General features: G+C 41.1%; 2 protein-coding genes across 2 annotated transcripts in view; one reads left to right on the top strand and one right to left on the bottom strand.

Moving 5' to 3' along the window:
* LOC139469631 (neuronal acetylcholine receptor subunit alpha-2-like) overlaps nucleotides 1–7,562 on the top strand; it is a 49,380-nt gene extending 41,818 nt beyond the window's left edge. The window contains exons 6-7 of the mRNA XM_071251857.1: nucleotides 3,661–3,779; nucleotides 6,120–7,562. Of these exons, the coding sequence (XP_071107958.1) occupies nucleotides 3,661–3,779; nucleotides 6,120–6,572 (572 nt within the window). The 3' untranslated portion in view covers nucleotides 6,573–7,562. The remainder of the gene's footprint in view (nucleotides 1–3,660; nucleotides 3,780–6,119) is intronic.
* Nucleotides 7,563–19,086: 11,524 nt separating this feature from the next.
* On the bottom strand, nucleotides 19,087–24,374 carry LOC139467798 (uncharacterized). The gene is made up of 2 exons (XM_071249304.1): nucleotides 23,528–24,374; nucleotides 19,087–19,232 (listed from the first exon to the last, which is right to left on the bottom strand). Exons 1-2 carry the CDS (start codon nucleotides 24,372–24,374, stop codon nucleotides 19,087–19,089), a joined length of 993 nt encoding a protein of 330 aa, XP_071105405.1.
* Nucleotides 24,375–24,770: the final 396 nt, after the last annotated feature.

Raw genomic sequence — 24,770 nt, 5'->3', positions numbered from 1 at the left:
TCATTCCTGAACAGACCCAAGACAATGGCGTCAGAGTGTACGTGCAGCCTGCGATGATGAAGCTATATCCTGATGAGCATGTATTAGTAATTGAAAGACCCGACCAGAAAAGAGAGCAAAAACCATATGTTTCGACCTGAAGAACGCTTAATTTGATTAGACTATCTCCCCTGTGACATCACGTGGTGCGTTCAGAAAAATACCAAATGTAACACTGTGGAAGTGGTGATGTCAACAGAAGGCGATGTTGACGAGATATCAGAATGTATTGGTTTCAGTTGACGGTCAACGTTGACAAGATACCAACCAGTGTTTGTGTCAGTAGATTTAAAGTGCCAAATAAGCTTCAGACGGTGGCTCAGACAGACCAGCGAGGGTTATACTAATTTTGGATAATACACGTGTCATGGGATGTGAAAACAGCAAAAGAGCATGCTCTTTGTCATCATCGAGGATGAATAGCCTCTGACTATGGACTCGAGGATACAATAGTACAAACTAATAATAACATCTTTCTTGGCTAAATAACACATTGTTGTGTTGTATGAATGTACGTCAGAAACTATATATAGCACATATATCTACAAAACAGGCCAAATCAATACTGCAGATACTTTGGTTTCAGAGACATTTGCCAGGCTTCAGATCCGGACGTATGAGCAGGGATTAAAAACAGAAAATACTCTGTTCTTAAATATACAGATTTTCTTAATCACGAAAGTTCTTGATAATCACCAAGGCATCATTAATCCAATGGATGTTAACTCATTCAAATCAAGCATGACAATACGCGAGTAAATAAATAAATAAATAAATAAATAAATAAATAAATAAATAAATTATAACGCGCCAACTTCCACACAACTGACTACACATATCCATATGTACATTACAGTAAGGAGGTGAGCTGTCGAATTAAAACGTTTTAGTCTTGCCTGAAAATACCAAGTGACAGGGCTGTTCTAATGGCAATCGGAAGATCATTCTATTTCTTTACAGCAGTTACTTCAAAAGGTCTACATGAAATATCTTCAAAATCTGGTTAATTAACCTGCCATATTTGGAATGAAGGTGTGTGCTAATAAACAAAAAACGGAAATAAACAATAAATCGTACCAAACAATAATTGGTAAATGAAAAATATCCAGCAGAAAGTTAGCGCTTAAAGACAACAGCGTTTCATAGATTTAATGGCGTTTTGCTACACTCTCCATTCACGAAGAAGCTCATCCAAGGGAGATAAATCCTACTGTATAAACATAACTTTACGATTATTGGGAAAATAATATATCCGCCACGCGTCTATATTGACACGAGTAATGCGCTTTACTTGTGGAAAGTAAACACGCGTACGCTGATTCCATTACACATGCTACAATGGCGTCTGTGGATTGGAATTACAGCTAACCAAATGACATGTATCAATTTGAAATACAGTGAACTGCAATAAATATACAGCTGAACGCTAATCCAATTGCTTAAGTCGGTTTGGGCTTGATTTTATCGTCAAAATGCTCACATGAATTCCGACATGCCATTGATTAAAATTTAGGTGACATTTCTCATGATTTCGCATTATATATTAGGTTTACGAATCATGGGAAAACCTTTATTACACAAGCAATATTCGTTCGAAAAGAATGAAAATCTTGAGAATTTATCATATTATTGAAATGTCCAAAAAATAATTCCCAAACGTAAGTGTACATCAACATTTACAAGTATTTCTGGGATTTTCGTAAACAAAGGACAAAAAGAGGTGTGTCTGTTTTTCTTTAAAAAGTTATGGCAGGGAGTGAGTTTGGGATTATCTGTCTATAACTTCAATTGTGTGGTCAAGATTCAATTGTTTACAGGCCGCCGTCTTATGGCAACGACATCAGGCAACAATAAACAGTTTTTATGCAAATTGTGTGAGTGGCAAGTGCTACCGATAGGGATTGGACAAGTTATGCTTACCCTTCCCGCGAACACCTCATTACTGATTGTCGGTGATCTATTGGCATAATTCGCCACTATTTTGCCTCTTACGCCAAATGGAATCTGTATCGGCAGATAATACAGGCTGATTACTCTCTGGTGTTGACGTTTAGTATGAACAGTATTTCTGTTGTATCACATTACATCAGATTAAAGCGATGCAAACGGTAACGTAAGAGTTCGCCGTTCATCACGTCGGTGAACCAAGTCAAGGATAATAATCGGAGTTAATCGGGTATTCCAACTAATGATATCATATTCTAGCACGATTAGGTAAGGGGTTTCAACTTTGAAGAGTGAAATGCGGCGACGAGTGACCAGTTATGTCCCTTCCAGCGATAGCTAATTTCAGAGACATAGAAAATTACCACAATTTATCAAATTAGGATTAAATTTTATGAGGAAGAATGCTGTAAGTGAATGAGACGTAATGATGTTACATGCATCCGACTTTACGAGGTTACAAATGGCATCTACTTGGGGTTTTGAGTAAGTTTGACTGAACGCCATTTATATGTCGTCATTTGACCTTATTGAAAATATAATTTATGGACGCATTTTGTTGTTTAGCCTTTTATTCTATTTAAATGTATTTCAGAAGTGAGTTATTTGTCTAAACCAAATGATGTATTCATTTCACCATGCATTGTTTCTTATGACGCTTATTTTGATGGTGTCCACCGTCATTAGATATAATCCTGTAATTTACCTTGTTCGTATCTTCTCGAAGTTTCCTTTTGCTATTGCAATCGTTTTGATGGTTAAACAAATATTGCGATACGACTGAATCATAACTATTGCATTATTATTGCGATAGGTTACTTTGTATCCAACACTGGAAATTTCCGAACAGAAACAATCTTTGTGACCAACCACAAGGGGCCTAATGAGTGAAACATTTCATTTCGACTCCTCATTATATTTTGAAACTACAGTGTCTTATAAACACAAAAATACAATTCACAATCTTCAATTGATATTCATTACAGACAAACATGGCATCAAACATTTGGACATCAGTCTCATTTTCAGACTTATTATGTAATATTTGCAGATTTAAGATATAATGTCTGATTAAATGCACGTAGACATGTTTTAATATATGAGGTTTTTATTACAATATCTTAACGAGAGCAAAGTAAGATATATTTTGTACAGTCCGCACACATGGCCCTTTTTTACGTCTAACGTTCTTCTCTATGAGGTTACCGCACAATTGTTTCCTCGCTCCAATAAGGCCCTTTTCTCCTGGTGGGTCATATTTGCACTTCAGAAACACCATTGGCGGTACAACGTGTACGTAGAGCATATAATTATACTTTTAAAATCAAAACAGAAAATTTTTTATTCGGCAGTATTCGACGCCATGCCAACGTCTATCACATGAATATATCCCAAGTCCTTGAATCGGGAGATTGCTCTAGAAGATGTTAAGGATGTATTATTGTCTGAATAGATGCCCACATATTTCTTTCGAAAAAGATGCATTGGGGATGAAAACGAATACATAAAAGTAAATGCTTAACATTATGCTTTTAATTTTATCATGTCTATCGATTCTATTGATATATAATATGGTCATCAATATTAGCTGTTGCAAAGCATGTCATCGATACATTGCCATCGGACGATAGTTCACATTCCTACAGGGGATCATCATTATTGCCTTACGTTTTACAGGAGCCTACTTCTGTCTGAGTATGGTGATGATCACGTTGTCGACGGTGCTGGCATGCGTCATCGCCAACATGTTTTTCCGAGGGGTGCGGATCAATAGGGCTCCTCGGTGGCTTCGTTCGGTGAGTGAGTGATTAAGATGTTGCTCCGATTTTTTGCATCTGTCCTGCATTAATACGGCTGTAGACATCACAAATGACACCGTTTTGGGAATCGAACCGTTACGTTTGGCGTGAAAAGCAAACACTAAATCGTCCGACCATCGCCTTCATTCAGTAAGATCACCCACGTCCTACTTATGGACACATGCATTTTGTTCATTTAATTAGTTGGCTTTAGTCAAAATGTGATTAAATTTCAACCTTTGAAAATGCTCTTTTTTCCTTTAACCAAATGTATTTACTTATTCAATGAAGGTAGGTGAAAAGGGTCAGAGAAGTAACATTTTTTATTTCCTTAATGTCTTTAGTAAGAGATCACATTGATACCCCCCACCCTATGGTGTTTGAAAGATGTTGAGGTGAAATGGGGTTTAACTTCGCATTTCACCAATATACTCTCCGCCAAATGTATAGATGATTTTAAAAATAACCTGGTTTGATTACGTTAATACCAAGAGCTGTCGAGTGATGGTAATGGATGGGTGCGAAATAGGAAGGACTAGGTGTAACATGACAATCAAGCAAACGTGTTTTGTAAGTGTGTAAACAAGCAAGAAAAACGACGGGCGTGTAGAACGTTTGAGATGGCTTGATCAATAATGGGTCATGCCCCCACGAGTGGTCAAACAGTCGTTTTTACGGCGTGGGATGGTCGGAATCAGTCTACCAATGACAGCTTGAGGGAGTCTTGTCCACTACGCTTTCAGCGCCATTCATTTCTATCATTGACGTCGGCATACACGTCTCCCGATCATGTCCCAGACGTCCTCTATGAGGGAAAGGTCAGGACTCATGGCTTGCCATTGCATTCTGGTGATGTTTTGCCTCGGGGGGGGGGGGGGGAGTCAGTTACTGTAAGTGCACTTGAAAGACAAAACCAGCATGCATGGCGCAGCTATTGGAGCCAGTTTGTTGTCTCGATAGAACTGTCCAGTGATCCTTTCACTGACAATATGCAATGGCGTTTTTGCAGTCATTGTGATTCTGCCTATATCATTACAGATCCACCACCTAATCTGAATGTTTGCCTTATGTTGACGTTCGCAATTACGTTTGTGAGGACGCCTCCACACACGTCCACGCCCATCCAGTGTGTGTGTGTGTGTGTGTGTGTGTGTGTGTGTGTGTGTGTGTGTGTGTGTTTAACATGAATACCCCACTCAGACTCCGAGCCGACCAGTCCTTGTTTTAGCCCCTTAATGCCAAGCGCCAACACAGGGTGACAACAAGTACCATCTTTTACACGTCTTTTGGTATGACGCGGCTGGGGATCGAACCCCGGACCTTCCGCTCTCCGGGAGGACGCTCTACCATTCGTGCATTCATCTGAAAACATTACGAGCCCGCCTGTCAGTATCCCAGTTTTTACGTCCTAAACAGTATTGGCATCAGGCTAAAATGTGTCAGTTTGCTAACAGTGGTACAACACGTGGTCGCCAAGTATTCAGATTAGCTGCATCCTCCGGCGCAAACTTCGGCGGCCTGGCGCAAGTGAACAGCTATTTGATTGGCTGTTTGGGCCCAATTTTTGGTTTTTGATTAATCAATCCCGGACTTGTGTTGTTGATCTAGAACGCACTGTGCGGGGCCGATCATTAACAGTGTGTGTGCAGAAACCTGTTCCAAAGTCTGCAAATCAAAGACTTAGCCACATTCAACGCACAGTTTAGAACATGACAATAGCCTTTCGCCGTTTCTATTCCGATCACAAACACTACGTTAACGCAAGAGTAAAGAGATTACGTGTCACTGTGGATAATGAAAATCAACAATACAAATGGCTCAGAGCGATTTATCCACGTTTCACTGAAGTGTCAAAATCAAGAATGACCACCAACCATGTACACGGAGGAGTGACACGTTACACGTGCAATATTTCGATGTGTTGGGGCGTAAGGGTGTGGTTCCTAAACCTTTCTATGCAAGTCGTTTTCAAAGTGGATCGTCCTTCTGACGACCGATCATAACATTTATAATTCATGATCCCCTTTCTTGAGAGCATGCACTTACAAGGGCCCGCTTGCACAAAGATGGTCGTAACTCCCATAATTTAACATTAGCTTACGATAGTCTTAGCTCTAAGATTGCTTTGTGCAAGTGGGCCAAGGCCTTATTGTCGCCTTAATGCCAAACTACAGAACAGGGTAAAGGTAAGCACCATCTATTAACTTCTTTGGGTTAACCAAGTGATGACAAAATAGACCCGAAAGTGTCACTCTTTCTTGTCTTCAGACAGTGTCCCCCATCAGTCCATGTTATCATTGTTTTCCTTTTTTGATACCTTTCCACTCACTGTTTCAGTTTATAATCGACGGCGTGGCGCGGATGATGAATGTCCGCCACACTTTCCAAGAGTCTCCCCGGGATTGTACAACACCCAAAAAGACCTGGTCATCGTTTGTAGATAATCAGACAGACCAGTCGGACCCGGAGTTAGCCTTTGCTCGAGTGAACCTTCTGGACACAGGGGGCGACTCCCGCTCAGACATCTATGGTGGAGATGGGTCTTCGCTTGGGGCGTCTCCCGCCCGCCAGATGGCGCGACAACCGTGCCCGATATTGGAGCAAGTTAGTGGGATACGTGAACACATGGACAAAACGCGGGACGAGAGGAAAATACAGGACTCGACGGATAGCAATGTGCGCGAGTGGAGAGTCATCGCATGCGTGGTGGACAGATTGTTCTTTATCTTCTATGTCGTGGTCAATGCCATCGGACTTGTCGCAATCGTACTGAGAGGTGTGTTTATTTGAGAGATAAGACAACCTGATTGTGATTTGGTTTTATGAATAACACCTGTCAATAGCTTCCTGGGGGTTGTATTTGAGATATAGCACAATGTGATATTGTAATATTTCCAATGGCATCAGATTTGTCGTTTATTGTCAATTGAGGACACACTGTAAACTGGACATGCCTGCTATTACCAGTGTTGTAAAATTTGCTACAGCTGTGTGGTAGTAGCAACATTATGCAAATTCACATTAACATGTACTTCACTGTCTCCATACCCGCCAGCGTCATGCCAATATATTATCGTGTGTCTACGTTCATCAAGGTGTCTCTTCCCACCGGCAATATCCACACAGCGTCTTTCCAGGCAGAAAACTGCATACAGGCATGCCATCCGATCGAAGACAACTGATGGCTATATACTAGCAACACTTCCAACGGCGAAACATATTTACCTCGAAGTCTTTTCACTCATTAAATGTTAACCTAATCTGGCTGAATCACCATCAGCACAATGTCAAATCTCTCCGCTTGTCTCGAAATACGGATAACTCGATATATTTCAACTGTCCATGGTATTCGAGTTAGCGAAGTTTCACTCTACTTCTTAACCATCTTGAAATAATGCCAAACATCGATCATCAGCATGTACCATATATAATTTACCATATATAATCTGTGAATATTCCAAGCAAACCTCACACATATCTTGCTGTTTATACACTGAGCAACAGCTGCTTACTTAGTAGAAATAATTTGAATTGATTCAAATTTTAATAAAGAGTTATTGATTATGTTTATCAAATGTGATCGTGAGGAAGTCATCCCAGTTTCTCATGGAATATGATCCTTTCCCATTGATAGATTTCACTTTCCCTTGTTGAACGTCTGGTCGCTATGGTCATGTGCACACGTTTGCTCTTACCCTTCATACAATGTGCGACCCAGCATTCCTTCTGTTCCCTCTCCTTAGTCCAATATAGTGTTAACTTTAAATATACATGGTCCGATAGACCGATAGACCTTATCAAATAGATGTGAAGTTATGAGTATTTTCCATTATCTTTCATCTGCAGAATGAAGTATGATAAAATGTACCTTCGACCATCCGAAAAGTAGATGCGATGCTTACATATACGTAATGGCATTCATCGTGACTAAATTCAAATGGATTATCTCAAACGTTTAACATTTGGTATTTGCAGTTATTTACAATTATTATAATTCTCTCCAAACAGTCTCTGTTATGCCACCTTGATTACTGTTGCGATACCCGTAACGTGCACGGTGCTTTGTTTTGCATTACTAGCAAAAGGAAAGTGGGAGTCTAAAGTCACAACACTGCCTTTCTAATGCAAATAATGTATGTTTTATACTGTATTATGTGACATATTCAGTATTTATTTTGATTCCCCAGGACATTATTAGCAAACTATGCGGAAACTTAAATACGCATAAAAATACATCTTTTGATAGTATCTTGTGTTCCTGATTTTCCAGAAACGACTTATTGGTGATTACATTGCTTCTTCAAAGGACTTTTGGGGTAATTGAAATTGTATTTTATAACTGAATATAATAAAGGCAAATGCTTAGTATTATTCATTGTGTTAGATATATTGGTAGTAACTCGGTATTTCTGTTAGATATCTGTTAGATAACTCATTTGAATTCCCAAACCATTATGATACGATCACCGTCAAATACTGGTGCAGATAATGACGACACGCATTCTTCTGCTACTCTTGGTAAACGTACTACGACATACATGCTACCACTGCTGCAGGTAATGACACCAAACATGCTACTACTGCTGAAGATAATAAAGTCAAAGATGAAACTATTGCTGCAGATAATAACGCCAAACATGCTACTTCTGCTGCAAGTTATAACGTCAAACAAATTATCCTTCTACTGTAGGTAATAACGCCAAACGTGCTTTTGCAGCAAGCAGTAACGTCTGAAATGATGATACTGCTGCAGGTATGACGACACCTGGCTGCTACTGCTGCAAGTGATAATTACAAACATGCTACTACTGCTGCAGATGATAACGTCAAACATGCTACTATTGTTGCGAGAAATGACGTCCAAAATGCTTCTGGTGAAGGTAATATCGCCTCCAAAATGCTTATACTTCTGCAGGTTATGATGACATCATGCTGCCACTGATTCAGGTAATGATTACAAACATGCTTTTGCAGGTGGAGGTAATTACGTCAAACATGCTTCTGCTGCAGGTAATGATGTCAAACATTCTTTTGCTGCGGCAGGTAATAATATCAAACATTTTTTTGCTGCAGCAGGTAATAACATCAACTTCTTCTGCTGCATGTGATAGTGTCAAACATTCTTCTGCTGCGTCAGGTGCACATCAAACATTGTTTCTGCTACGGCAGGTAATAATAAAAAACGTTCTTCTGCTCAGGCGGGTAATAATGTCAAACATTCTTCTGCTGCGGCAGGTAATAATGTCAAACATTCTTTGCTGCGACAGGTAATAATATCCAACATTCTTCTGCTGCGGCAGGTGGATATCAAACGTTATTCTGCTACGGCTGGTAATAATATTAAACGTTCTCCTGCGAAGGCGGGTAATAATGTCAAACATTCTTCTGCAACGGCAGATAATAATATTGTACATCCTTTTGCTGCAGCAGGTAATATTGTCAAACATTCTTTTGCTGCGACAGGTAATAATATCAAACATTCTTTTGCTGCGGCAGGAAAAAAATCAAACATTCTTCTGCTGCGGCAGGTAATAATATTGTACATTCTTCTGCTACGGCAGGCAATAATATCGTACATTCTTCTGCTTCGGCAGGTAATTATATCAAATATTCTTCTGCTACGGCAGGTAATAATATCAAACATTCTTTTGCTGCGGCAGGTAATAATGTCAACATTCCTTTGATGGGCCAGGTAATAATGTCAAACACACTTCGGCTGCAGGCAATAATATCAAATATTGATTTGCTGCGGCAGGTAATAATGTCAAACATTATTTTGCTGTGGCAGGAAATAATATCAAACATTCTTCTGCTGCAGGTAATATTGTCAAACATTTTTCTGCTACGGCTGATAATAATATCAAACATGCTTCGAGTGGAGCAGGTTATAATATCAAATGATCTTCTGTTATGGCAGGTAATAATATTGTACATTTTTCTGCTGCGGCAGGTACAAATACCAAACATTCTTCTGCTGCGGCAGGTAATAATATCAAACATGCTTCAGCTGCAGGTAATAATATCAAAGATTCTTATGCTACGGCAGGTGATAATGTCAAATTTTCTTCTGCTACGGCTGGTTATAATATCAAACATTCTTTTGCCGCGGCAGGTAATAATATTAAACGTTCCTCTGCTAAGGCGGGTTATAATGTCAAACATTCTTCTGCTGCGGCAGGTAATAATATCAAACATTTTTTTGCTGTGGCAGGTAATAATCTCGAACATTCTTTTGCTGCGGCAGGTAATAATATCAAATATTCCTTTGCTGCGGCAGGTAATAATATCAAACATTCTTTTGTTGGGGCGGGTAATATTGTCAAACATTATTTTGCTGCGGCAGGTAATAATATCAAACATTCTTCTACTACGGCTGGTAATAATATCAAACATGGTTCGAGTGCAGCAGGTTATAATATCAAATGATCTTCTGCTACGGCAGGTAATAATATCGTACATTCTTCTGCTACGGCAGGTAATAATATCGTACATTCTTCTGCAACGGCAGGTAATTGTATCAAATATTCTTCAACTAAGGCAGGTAATAATATCAAACATTCTTTTGCTGTGGCAGGTAATAATGTCAAACATTCTTTTGCTGCGGCAGGTAATAATATCAAACATTCTTCTGCTGCAGGTAATAATATCAGACATGCTTCGAGTGCAGCAGGTTATAATATCAAATGATCTTCTGTTAAGGCAGGTAATAATATTGTACATTTTTTTGCTGCGGCAGGTAATAATGCCAAACATTCTTCTGCTGCGGCAGGTAATAATATCAAACATGCTTCAGCTGCAGGTAATAATAGCAAACATTCTTCTGCTACGGCATGTGATAATGACAAGCATTCTTCTGCTACGGCTGGTTATAATATTAAACATTCTTTTGCTGCGGCAGTTAATAATATTAAACGTTCCTCTGCTAAGGCAGATCAAAATGTCAAACATTCTTCTGCTGCGGCAGGTAATAATATCAAACATTTTTTTGCTGCGGCAGGTAATAATGTCGAACATTCTTTTGCTGCGACAGGTTATGATATCAAACATTCCTTTGCTGCGGCAGGTAATAATATAAAGCATTCTTCTGCTGCAGGTGATAATATCAAATATTCATTTTCTGCGGCAGGTAATAATATCAAACATTCTTCTGCTTCGGCAAGTAATAATATTAAACAGGTAATAATATCAAACATTCTTTTGCTGTGGCAGGTAATAATGTCAAACATTCTTCTGCTGCGGCAGGTAATAATATAAACATTCTTCTGCTGCGGCAGGTAATAATATCGTACATTCTTCTGCTTCGGCAGGTAATTATATCAAATATTCTTCTGCTACGGCGGGTAATAATATCAAACATTCTTTTGCTGTGGCAGGTAATAATGTCAAACATTCCTTTGATGGGCCAGGTAATAATGTCAAACACACTTCGGCTGCAGGTAATAATATCAAATATTGATTGGCTGCGGCAGGTAATAATGTCAAACATTCTTTTGCTGCAGCAGGTAATAATATCAAACATTCTTCTGCGGCAGGTAATAATATCAAATGATCTTCTGTTACGGCAGGTACAAAATATTGTACATTTTTCTGCTGCGGCAGGTCATAATACCAAACATTCTTCTGCTATGGCAGGTAATAATATCAAACATTCTTCTGCTGCGGCAGGTAATAATATCGAACATTTTTTTGCTGCGGCAGGTAATAATATCAAACATTCTTCTGCTGCAGGTAATAATATCAAATGATCTTCTCTTACGGCAGGTACAAAATATTGTACATTTTTCTGCTGCGGCAGGTCATAATACCAAACATTCTTCTGCTATGGCAGGTAATAATATCAAACATTCTTCTGCTGCGGCAGGTAATAATGTCGAACATTTTTTTGCTGCGGCAGGTAATAATATCAAACATTCTTCTGCTGCAGGTAATAATATCAAATATTCATTTGCTACGACAGGTTATAATATCAAACATTCTTTTGTTGCGGCAGGTAATATTGTCAAACATTATTTTGCTGCGACAGATAATAATATCAAACATTCTTCTGCTACGGCGGGTAATAATATCAAACATGGTTCGAGTGCAGCAGGTTATAATATCAAATGATCTTCTGCTACGGCAGGTAATAATATCGTACATTTTTCTGCTGCGGCAGGTAATAATACCAAAGATTCTTCTGCTATGGCAGGTAATAATATCAAACGTTCTTCTGCTAAGAAAGGTAATAATGTCAAACATTCTTCTGCTGCGGTAGGTTATAATATCAAACATTCTTTTGCTGCGGCAGGTACTAATGTCAAACATTCTTTTGCTACGACAGGTAATAATATGAAACATTCTTTTGCTGCGGCAGGTTATAATATGAAACATGCTTCGGCTACGGCAGGTAATAATATCAAACATTCTTCTGCTTCGGCAGGTAATAATAGCAAAGGTTCTTCTGCTACGGCAGGTTATAATATCAAACATTCTTCTGCTACGGCAGGTAATAGTGTAAAACATTCTTCTCTGCTGCAATTAATAACGTCACAAATGCTTATAATGAAGGTAATAATGACAAACATGCTACTACTGCTGCAAATAATAATTCCACACATACCGTTAATGGCTACATAGATGCTGCTACTGACGAAAATGACAAAATGAATATCAATGTTATAATCCCCACCTTCATAACATAATAAGACTGATGAGTGAGTATATAAAGTTTTTCGGCCGCTTTTGGCAAATTGAGCTTCACGCATTGTTTCACATAATATGACTAACAATTAGCGAAAACCACGCACCATGCAATGTGCAATGCCAATTACATTCCCATGCCAATATTTCTTTTTATGACCGATCCGGCATCAAACTACAGTAAACATTTATGTTCGGGAAATATTTTCATATTTTTTCCCAGGGAGTTCTGAATCACTTAAGGGTGTAAAATGCAGCGGTAATACATTTTGATTTTGACTCTTCAGCCCCGCACTGCATCACCAATGAATCGAAATACGTCGGCCCTTACACTTTCTTCCGAAACAATGCAAGAAATCAATGTTAATCGAAGTTAACGTCGATTCAGCATTAGCTTAACGTGTGAGTCAAGCCTGTACTACATTGAGTCATAGTGAATCCATTTATAGACGTGACGTGGTGGGAACGAGAAGGTTTATAATCGATGAAAGGGAAGGGGAGTACTGCAATGTATATGATATGATGGGGAAGTGTGCCACGACGTCATTGCAAACTATGTCATATGTACACCCTTCACATACAATTGCATTACATGTAACACGTTAGACGTTTAACATTTCAACTTTTATTTGGTTTTATTTTCTGGCTTGAGAAATATCTTTAACGCAACCCTTACCCTTGACAATAGTCTTTGAGTGACTAGCCTCTCTACAGTAAGCGTCATGCCGTTGCTACTAGCCTTTATATTGCAAATATATATCAGTGCTACTAGTTTTTGAATAGCAAGTTCTATCTCACTCTTAATTGCCTTCCTAAAGCAAGTTCATCCTCAGTGCTACTAGCCTATATATAACCACTTCAAAATCACTGCTATGGATATGTGTGTCCTGTTCCTTTCCCCCAGTGCTCCTGGTCCATATATAGCTTGTTCTATCTAAGTGCTACTAGCCTATATATAGCAATATAGCCTGTTCTATCTCCGTGGTACAAGCCTATATATAGCCTGTTCTATCTCCGTGGTACTAGCCTATATATAGCTTGTTCTATCCCCGTGCTACTAGCCTATATATAGCTTGTTCTATCTCCATGATACGAGCTTATATAGCCTATTCTATATCACCAGTGCTCCTTGTCTATATATTGCCTGTTCTATCACAGGTTTCTATCGTCTACTTGCGTGTCACGTTTCCATATTGACATAACTGTGCAATATATTTTCATCGAAATAATACCCTGTAACTCGTAGTGATGACTTACCTGTGTCACTAGGAAGGGCTTCACGAGATGAACATTCTTACACACCCCTTGAACTCATGGCGAACAAACCCACTCGGCTCATGAATCCCAGACATCCCGCTAGTGACACATATTAATTCGGTATACTTTAACTTGTTAGAGAAGTCTTAGCATAAATTGTTGCAGTGCATTTGGACTTGAGGTCATGTTGTTTGAGCTCAGGTTTAAGTTGGTTAATTGTAGGCTGTAACTATGATACCTACACATGTACATAATTGGTCTTCATTTAGTTTTACAAATTGCTTCATCTTAATTGACAATCAAATCGATGTCATTTTTATGTTTTAGATCGTTGAAGGTAGCCTTTGTTGCTAATCTGCTAATGGTGTAATAAGAACTTTATTTCGCAAACATCTGTTGTCATCACTATTTGATTCACTTCGTGGTGTATAAACAAATGTTTGTGATGTAGTCGTACAGTGGACTCTGATTGTATTAGGGATTTTCTCATGAGTAAGGCAAGTTTAGTATGAATGTGTTGCGTGTCCGATACATGGTCAGGATATGGTGTGTATACTTATCGCTGTTTCAAATAAATCAGTACATTAACAAGTCAATGTTTCTATAAAGGTATACACTTGAACATCGTGTGTACACATATTTATGCCAATCAAATAATCTTTGACTTTGACGTCGGGGAGATTTCTTCAGAAACAAAGTGTTTCAACGAGGGGTGTCTAAAATGTAGAAAACAAATATGATGTGAGAAGACGCCGAACAATCTGATCCACAACGTGCCTTTCACGCATCCCAAACAACAATCATCGCATTTGTACAATTTTTTTTTCTAAGAAACATTCTCTTGAATGTACGTTTGCTTAAACGGCAGTCTACGCTATAAGCCCCCACTTTACACTGAAACCTTGATTCAGTCCACACCATAGGCACTCCCCTTTCTACTATAACCTTGTTCCAGTCCATACAATGAAAATTCCCAATTATACTTTAACTTTGTTCCAATCCACAAAATGAACACTCCCTTTAACACTGTAAATGCTGATCCAGTCTTCGCTAGGAGCACTCCTCTTTACACTGTAACCTTGATCCAGTCCACACGACTGTCTCCGTCATCTTTTGGTAGAGCGTCTGCCCGGAGAGCAGAAGCTCCGGGGTTCGATCCTTGGTCGCGTCATACCAATTACGTTAAAAGATGATACTTGTTGTTAACCTGACTGGCACTCGGCATTAAGGGGTTGGAACAAGGAAGGGTCGGCTCGGAGTCGTGTCTGAGTATTCATGTTAAACTGTGGTATGGTATCTTAGTGGGCCAACTCTATAAGCTCGGCATGAGTTCGGACTAGTACAAGCAGCAACACAAACATGTGCATGCACGTCGCTATATAAATGAAATAATCTTGAACGCGATGTTAAACGCCATTTCAGCACATCTCCACTCCACAACATGTCCGCCTAAAAGCCTAATTTGTACACTTCTCAAATATTCACACAAGCTTATCGTGGCTTCACGTTAAACACTTCTAGTCGCTCTTAATTGCAATTTAATCACTACTGGGAAATGACGTAACTTCTGTAACCTCCTCAACTCTGTACTTTAACGTCCTAAACTCTATACTATAACGTCCTCCAGCCTGTACTATAATGTCCTCCACTCTATACCATAACGTCCTCCAGCATGTACTTTAACGTCCTTGACACTATACTATAACATCCTCCAGTCAGAACTAGAACGTCCTTAACTCTACACTAAAACGTCCTCCAGTCTGTACTATATCGTCCTCCAGCCTTTACTATGACGTCCTCCACTCTATACTATAACGTCCTCCAGCCTGTACTATAACGTCCTCAACCCTGTACAATAACGTCATCCACTCTATACTATAACGTCCCCCAGCCTGTATTATAACGTCCTCTAGCCTGTACTATAACGTCCTCCAGTCTATAATATACCATCCTCCAGCCTGCACTATTCCATAACGTCCTCCAGCATGTACAATAACGTCCTCCAGCCTGTACTTTAACGTCCTTGACACTATACTATAACATCCTCAAGTCAGAACTAGAACGTCCTTAACTCTACACTAAAAAGTCCTCCAGTCTGTACTATATCGTCCTCCAGCCTTCACTTTGACGTCCTCCACTCTATACTATAACGTCCTCCAGCCTGTACTATAACGTCCTCCACTATATTCCATAACGTCATCCAGCATGTACAATAACGTCCTCCAGCCTGTACAGTAACCTCCTCCACTCTATACTTTAACGCCCTCAAGCCTATACTATAACGTCCTCAACCCTGTACAATAACGTCATGCACTCTATACCATAACGTCCTCCAGCCTGTACTATAACGTCATCCAGCCTGTACTATAACGTCCTGCAGTTTCTACAATAACGTCCTCCAGCCTGTACTTTAACGTCCTTGACACTATACTATAACATCCTCAAGTCAGAACTAGAACGTCCTTAACTCTACACTAAAAAGTCCTCCAGTCTGTACTATATCGTCCTCCAGCCTTCACTTTGACGTCCTCCACTCTATACTATAACGTCCTCCAGCCTGTACTATAACGTCCTCCACTATATTCCATAACGTCATCCAGCATGTACAATAACGTCCTCCAGCCTGTACAGTAACCTCCTCCACTCTATACTTTAACGCCCTCAAGCCTATACTATAACGTCCTCAACCCTGTACAATAACGTCATGCACTCTATACCATAACGTCCTCCAGCCTGTACTATAACGTCCTCCAGCCTGTACTATAACGTCCTGCAGTTTCTACTATAACGTCCTCCAGTCTGTACTATAACGTCCTCAACCCTGTACAATAACGTCATCCACTCTATGCTATAACGTCCTCCAGTCTGTACTATAACGTCCTCCAGCATGTACTATAACGTCCTACACTCTATATTATAACGTCCTCAACCCTGTACAATAACGTCATCCACTCTATACTATAACGTCCTCCAGTTTGTACTATAACGTCCTCCAGTCTGAACTATAACGTCCTCTAGCCTGTACTATAACGTCCTCCAGTCTATAATATACCATCCTCCAGCCTGCACTATAACGTCCTACACTCTATACTATAACGTCCTCCAGCCTGTACCATAACGTCCTCCAGCCTGTACAGTAACATCCTCCACTCTATACTTTAACGCCCTCAAGCCTATACTATAACGTCCTCAACCCTGTACAATAACGTCATGCACTCTATACTATAACGTCTTCCAGCCTGTACTATAACGTCCTCCAGCCTGTACTATAACGTCCTCCAGCTTGTACTCCAACGTCCTGCAGTTTGTACTATAACGTCCTCCAGTCTGTAATATAACGTCCTCCAGTCTGTAATATAACGTCCTGCAGTTTGTACTATAACGTCCTCCAGCATGTACTATAACGTCCTCCAGCCTGTACAGTAACCTCCTCCACTCTATACTTTTTTTTTTTTTAACGCCCTCCAGCCTGTACTATAACGTCCTCAACCCTGTACAATAACGTCATCCACTCTATACTATAACGTCCCCCAGCCTGTATTATAACGTCCTCCAGTCTGTACTATAACGTTTTGCAGTTTGTACTATAACGTCCTCTAGCCTGTACTATAACGTCCTCCAGTCTATAATATACCATCCTCAAGCCTGCACTATAACGTCCTCCAGCCTGTACAGTAACATCCTCCATTCTATACTTTAACGCCTTCAAGCCTGTACTCTAACGTTCTCAACCCTGTACAATAACGTCATGCACTCTATACTACAACATCCTCCAGCCTGTACTATAACGTCCTCCAGCCTGTACTATAACGTCCTGCAGTTTGTACTATAACGTCCTCCAGCCTGTACTATAACGTCCTCAACCCTGTACAATAACGTCATCCACTCTATACTATAACGTCCTCCAGCCTGTACTATAACGTCCTCCAGCCTGTACTATAACGTCCTCCAGCCTGTACTATAACGTCGTCCAGTCTGTACTATAACGTCGTCCAGCATGTACTATAACGTCTTCCAGCCTGTACTATAACGTCGTCCAGTCTGTACTATAACGTCGTCCAGCATGTACTATAACGTCTTCCAGCCTGTACTTTAATGTCCTTGACACTCTACACTAACGTCCTCCAGTCAGAACAAGAACATCCTTAACTCTACACTATAACGTCCTCTACTCTATACTATAATGTCCTCCAGCCTGTACTATAACGCCCTCAACCCTGTACAACAACGTCATCCACTCTACACTATAACGTCCTCCAACCTGTACTATAACGTCCTCCAGCCTGTACTATAACGTCCTCCAGCCTGTACTATAACGCCCTCCAGCATGTACTATAACGTCCTCCAGCCTGTACTATAACGTCCTCCAGTCTGTAATATAACGTCCTCCAACCTGTACTATAACGTCCTCCAGCCTGTACTATAACGTCCTCCAGCCTGTACTATAACGTCCTCCAGCCTGTACTATAACGTCCTCCAGCCTGTACTATAACGTCCTCCAACCTGTAATATAACGTCCTGTAGTTCATTCTGTCCTCCAGGTTGTGGGTACTTCACGCGTGGTTTTCGGGGAAGTAGACGACAGGAGTGTTGGCTATAAAAGGGGATATTCTTTCGTTAAACTGTCTACTGTTACTTGAAGTAAATTTCGACATGCCACGAGTCTCAGGCGTCAGTAGCCCGTCATTTTAACGTCCACCACAGCACAATTTCATGTCTTATACCAACGGTATGCTGCTACTATAGATCAAGGATCACAACTGCAGCTTAGGGCAGTTTCATCCAGGTCTTCCATCTATGTCATCCGGCCGTTAAAGCGGCAGACACCGCCTCCGATGTGTCTGGCCTGCGTATGGCGTTGGCGCAAACAATACACAATCTTCTTCTTGACTTCGAGCCCGAAGGCCGTTCCGCTATTCTACGACGTCAGCACCGACATTTCCGTGTGCGATGGTGTGTGAACATTCAGGCATGGAATCTCAGAAACTGACGTAGAATTTGGTGATGAATCTATTTTACTTGAGATGAACATGAACGGTGAACCCGTGTCATGGACATCCACATGAATGTATTGCTTAAAACTGAAGCGGGTAGATTTGGAGGTGGCAGTGTCATGATGTGGGCAGCCAGATCACACTGCCGTAGAACCATCCTTGTGCGCGTGCAAGGTAATTTGATGGCATTACGTCACCGAGATGAAATTCTACAACGTCAGCTGTTTCTCGTTATCGACCATTAACGAGAGTTTTTTTAGTATGACAACGCCCGACCACATGATGCAGGTGTCGCTATGGATTTCCTACAGAATCAGAACAGTACTGTGCTTCCATGGCCATCACGATCGCTCGATTTAAACCGTATTGAACACTCAATGCACTGGGTCGCCGTGTCCGACAACGTCAACCGCCACCCCAAACGCTTCCGTAACTTCACCAGGCATTGCACGATGAAAGGACACGAATGCCACAGGATTGAACTCATCAATCATGCAGCCAATGGGTATTCGTTGTAGAACTGCCATACAGACCAACGTTGGTCATTGCAGGTACTGACGTTAACGCTGCAAAGTCACGCTGTGAAAAAGACGTTTATTTCAGTATAAAGGCCACAGGGCCAAGTACAATATAGATTCATGTATCATACACAAAGTGGTGGTACAATATCAAGAGGTACAAAGTGCAATAAAAGTACAAATTATAATTATACTAATGAAGAACGTAAAAATGGGGCATCTTTAATGTATTTAACACATAATGGCAAGGTTTCAAGTTTGCAGTAAAGTTCTGAGGGAATCATTGTCAGTCAGATTTGACAACAGACACTATGACTTTCATCATGTGAAGTTGGACAGGTATTTGCTTGGGTTCAGAAATATTATTCGAAACAAAGACGACGTATGTAAATATGTTCACCTTTGCCTTTTCTTTTTGTTGGGAGTATACTATAACCTCTTCTAGTCTATACTATAACGTCCATCTATACTGTAATCTCCTCCAGTTTGCACTATAACCTCCACCGGTTTATACTATAACCTCCTGTCTACAACATAACAAAGGCTTTACTGTACGCTGACTCTAGGGGGGTAACCGCCCACGTTTAACTGAAACGCTGTGGTTCGATTAAAGCCTGCTTGAGAGCGGCGTTAAATACAAAAGAACAATGAAAGTCTCATTTTCCTTGTTAAAACCAATGAAGAACTACTGTTTCCCACTCATTATACGAGTTTAAACTCATTAAGGGAGATCCTCTCGGTTTTCCAGTTGTTTTTATTCACTCTGGCGCTCTCTTAGCCTGAGTGAAGACGATGAACCCAGAACTCTTGCAACGTAAGTATTGAGTTTAATGGGCACGATTGCAGTTTATAACAGACATTTATCTCTGCACTGGGAATATTTTATGAAATCCTTACCCTTCATCATTGATTTAAGCAGATGTTGAAACGTTTGTACAGATTGAACTTCTTGAAGAAAATAACACGCTGGCATTCCTTTGAGGTCTGAACTAATAGTATTAGAAGCTGTTATAAGGAATACAATGCAGTTTGAAAAAAAGTTGTGTTTTCTAAAGTAAGCGTTGGGTGTCGGGGGCTGAGACGTTTGCTTGAGAATATGTTTTTCAGTCAGTGTTGCGGAACGTACAATAATGTGTCTCTGATAAAAGGAGCGAGACAATTGTGTTCTTTTTACCGACAACATATTATGTTTCAAAAGATCCAACATGTTCAGTGAACGATGTATTCTGGGGTAAGACGTGAGGAAACATATTCGGAAACAGATTTCTTTTGCAAACATACCTCAGTTCTCTTTGAAACAGGTCATAAAAAATCTACTGATGCATCCTTGGCTAAGTGATGACTGTATCTGCATATGTTCATCCAGCAGAGACCAAATACTGGGGATAGAGGGATAGTGATGTGATTGCTAACCTTCTAGTGCCTAACACGCAGATTAGGCGGTATACACCCCAGGGAGCTGAGAATGAAATACGAGTGTCGATTGATCCGGTAACCGATCGCGGGGCAATAAACTGTTACGCGGTTTGAACATATCCTCCACCGATGAGCAGTTCGTGGTTGTAAATGGAAAATTATCATTATATTATGGGTTTATATATTTACAATCCTGGCATGTAGAGTTTCGAGAAAATCCGTTTTTTTATATAAATATTGATGTATGTCGGGCATAACTACGTGCAATGAGCGTCTTACAAATGGATCTGCTTTAAACAAGGCAATATCTTATGATAGAGGGGGTGGTCGGGTAATCTAGTGGTTAAAGCGTTCGCTCGTCACGCCAAATGCCCGGGTTCGGTTTTCAATATGGATACAGTATGTAAAGCCAATTTCTGGTGTACCCCGCCGTGGTATTGCTAGAATAGCCTATAACATATCATTAACTCAGTCACTCAGTGCGTCACACATTCAGATGAGACCTACTTGTGAATACGCACGATTCAAAGTCAAGTTGGATGACCCTGATGGGTACGCCTGGATAAACATCAAGTATGGTGAGTGTACAAACGGACAGGCATCGATAAACATCTAGTATGGTGAGTGTACAAACGGACAGGCATCGATAAACATCAAGTATGGTGAGTGTACAGACGGACAGGCATCGATAAACATCTGACACGTTACGATAAAAGTCGAGTGTGGCAATAGTCTCACACAGGGTACGTTTCGATAAACATCTGACACGTAACGATAAAAGTCGAGTGTGGCTATAGTCTCACACAGGGCACGATTCGATAAACATCAGTTGTGGCAAGAATCTCACACATGACACGTTTCGATAAACATCTGACACGTTTCGATAAACATCAAGTGTGGCAATAGTCTCACACATGACAGGTTTCGATAAACATCTGACACGTTTCGATAAACATCAAGTGTGGCAATAGTCTCACACATGACACGTTTCGATAAACATCTGAAACGTTACGATAAACGTCGAGTGTGGCAATAGTCTCGCACAGGGCACGATTCGATAAACATCAGTTGTGGCAAGAATCTCACACATGACACGTTTCGATAAACATCTGACAGGTTTCGATAAACATCAAGTGTGGCAATAGTCTGACACATGACAGGTTTCGATAAAACATCTGACACGTTAAGATAAACATCAAGTGTGGCAAGTGTATCACACATGACACTATCGATCAACTGAAGGAAAACCACATAGCGTAAAAAGATTTATCATCTCAGTGTAAAATTGAAACTGTAAATTACTTGCAGTAAAATATTCTAATATTTCTGATGCGGCGTTAATCAGTATTCACTAACTCTTTCACTGTAGAATCACGTTCTTCGTTCGGTTGATCGATCGTCGTGATTGAAGGAGAGGTAATTAATTTACTTAAAGCATTATTTTTTTTAACATAACTTTACGTGTGAAACCTACATCACAACACGGCAGTTGAAACCCGACTGTCTGCAGTCTCGTTACCTCCTGTACCGCGACCCAAGAAGCGGAGCGCCAGTCAAGTGCATCAGTGATGTAGTATTGATACCGGTTACCCTGCATCACGTGCTGCAATGTACGAGAAAATAAAGCAAGTGTTCCATTCGTATCATGCATTTATTGAGCAATAGTGCTCTCACAGATGCCTTTGATTTCCACCATTCATTGAGTTATAGGGTAGCCACTTCCCTTTCTGTGATTATAACTGAAACACGAGTGGATCGTGATTGGATTATCTTGTCGGAATTTAATTCCTAAATGTTCCTGGCGGGTAAGCAGAGGGGATATAATTAGATATGTTTCCCCCCGACGACCCCTCCAGCCTCCACTCCCCCCATCTTCCCCATCCCTGTAATTTCCTGAACAACAATTGACGAGTTTTTCCTGTACAAAGGCTGGCGGCATGGCAAGCTCTCACATCCCTCAACCGTGAAATGCGATTGAAAATACAACTGTTTCCGTCACAGGGACAACACGTCGGTGGCGTTCACGCGATCACAAACTGATGCCACACGAGTAAAGGGAGGCAACTCATCTTCCAGAAACATGGAAGGTGTAGATATTGATTGTCCAATCATGTCCGCGAATTGAGGTGCGCGATCTCAGAAACAGCTTCAATTATTCATTGCTTAGATCCCCATGTTATTGGAAATGTGCAGCGAAGAGAAAGCACGTCCGTGCAAGAATATCTAATACAGCTGTTATATTTGTACACACAATCAAATAGGTTTTGCTGGGTGCGCAAGAACAATTCTTATGTGGGTAATAGATAAGTTGTTCTGGCGATAACGTCACCTGGTATTAATGGGCTGTAACGTGGGAGGGACGTCAATACCGCAGGTGACACCATACGTAAAACCGGTAAGGCGTGTAGTGCTGAGCAATCAATCATGAAAGCAGATGTATTATACATGAATGAAGTTCATATCACCAAGTAATAGCTATCAACACACAGCTACCGTCCAGCTGTAGCGTATACATGTATATGTACGATTTAAACGTGTAAACAATATAGTTATACGTTTCGTCATTTGTAGGCACATGAGACACATGCATCATGGGTAGAATAGATCCGGGGTAGAAAAAGGTCTTCAGCAACCCATGCTTGCCATAAAGGGCGACTGTGCTTGTCGTAAGAGGCGACTAACGGGATAGGGTGGTCAGGTTCACTGACTTGGTTAATGCATGTCATCGATCCCAATTGCGTGGATCGATGCCCATATGCATGATCTCAATCACTGGATTGTCTGGACTCTATTATTTACAGGCCGCCGTCATACAGCTGGAATATTGCTGAGTGCGGCGTTAAACAACAAACCAAACCAAAACATGTAGACATACACCCACCTGTATCACGGGTAGAAATATGACTACTTGTGTCACGACTTGGCATACGGCCACGTATATCACGTGCAGGAAAATGGCCACCTGTAGGCACATCACCATCTGTGTCAGGTGTGGGCACATCACCACCTGTGTCATGTGTGGGCACATCACCACCTGTGTCTGGTGTCTGCACATCACCACCTGTGTCAGGTGTGGGCACATCACCACCTGTGTCTGGTGTTGGCACATCACCACCTGTGTCTGGTGTTGGCACATCACCACCTGTGTCTGGTGTCGGCACATCACCACCTGTGTCTGGAGTCGGCGCATCACCACCTGTGTCTGGTGTGGGCACATCACCACCTGTGTCAGGTGTGGGCACATCACCACCTGTGTCAGGTGTGGGCACATCACCACCTGTGTCAGGTGTGGGCACATCACCACCTGTGTCAGGTGTGGGCACATCACCACCTGTGTCAGGTGTGGGCACATCACCACCTGTGTCAGGTGTGGGCACATCACCACCTGTGTCATGTGTGGGCACATCACCACCTGTGTCTGGTGTCTGCACATCACCACCTGTGTCAGGTGTAGGCACATCACCACCTGTGTCTGGTGTTGGCACATCACCACCTGTGTCTGGTGTTGGCACATCACCTCCTGTGTCTGGTGTCGGCACATCACCACCTGTGTCTGGAATCGGCACATCACCACCTGTGTCTGGTGTGGGCACATCACCACCTGTGTCAGGTGTGGGCACATCACCACCTGTGTCAGGTGTGGGCACATCACCACCTGTGTCATGTGTGGGCACATCACCACCTGTGTCAGGTGTGGGCACATCATCACCTGTATTGTGTGTATCCATACGGCCACCTGCTTAACGTGTAGAACACAGGATCCAGGCATCGCGTGTTGAACGCATTGTCGCCTACATCACGTATAGAACATGCAATCACCTACATCACGTGTAGAACATGCGAGCATCTACATCACGCATAGAACATGCGATCACCTACATCACGTGTGGAACATATGATCACCTACATCACGTGTAGAACATGCGATCACTTACATCACGTGTAGAACATGCGATCACCTCCATCACGTGTGGAACATACGATCAACTGCATCACATGCAGAACAAGCAATCACCTAAATCACGCGTAGAACATACGACCACCTCCATCGCGTGTAGAACATGCGATCACCTGTTTCAAGTGTAGAACATGCGATCACCTGCATCACATGTAAAATATACGAC

The sequence above is a fragment of the Haliotis cracherodii genome, unplaced genomic scaffold, assembly GCF_022045235.1.
Source record: "Haliotis cracherodii isolate W230 unplaced genomic scaffold, xgHalCrac1.p SCAF_2, whole genome shotgun sequence".
Taxonomy (NCBI): domain Eukaryota; kingdom Metazoa; phylum Mollusca; class Gastropoda; order Lepetellida; family Haliotidae; genus Haliotis; species Haliotis cracherodii.
The sequence above is the reverse complement of the archived record's forward strand: the minus strand, read 5'-3'. Positions and strand labels throughout refer to the sequence as shown.

Bases quoted from the DNA above. Each gene is read 5' to 3' on its own strand.
- LOC139467798 (XM_071249304.1), bottom strand. From the start codon at position 24,374: ATGGATACACACAATACAGGTGATGATGTGCCCACACCTGACACAGGT. The intron at 19,233-23,527 runs GTGGGTGTATGT...TCTGTATGGCAG, and splicing joins TATTTCTACCCGTGATACAG to TTCTACAACGAATACCCATT.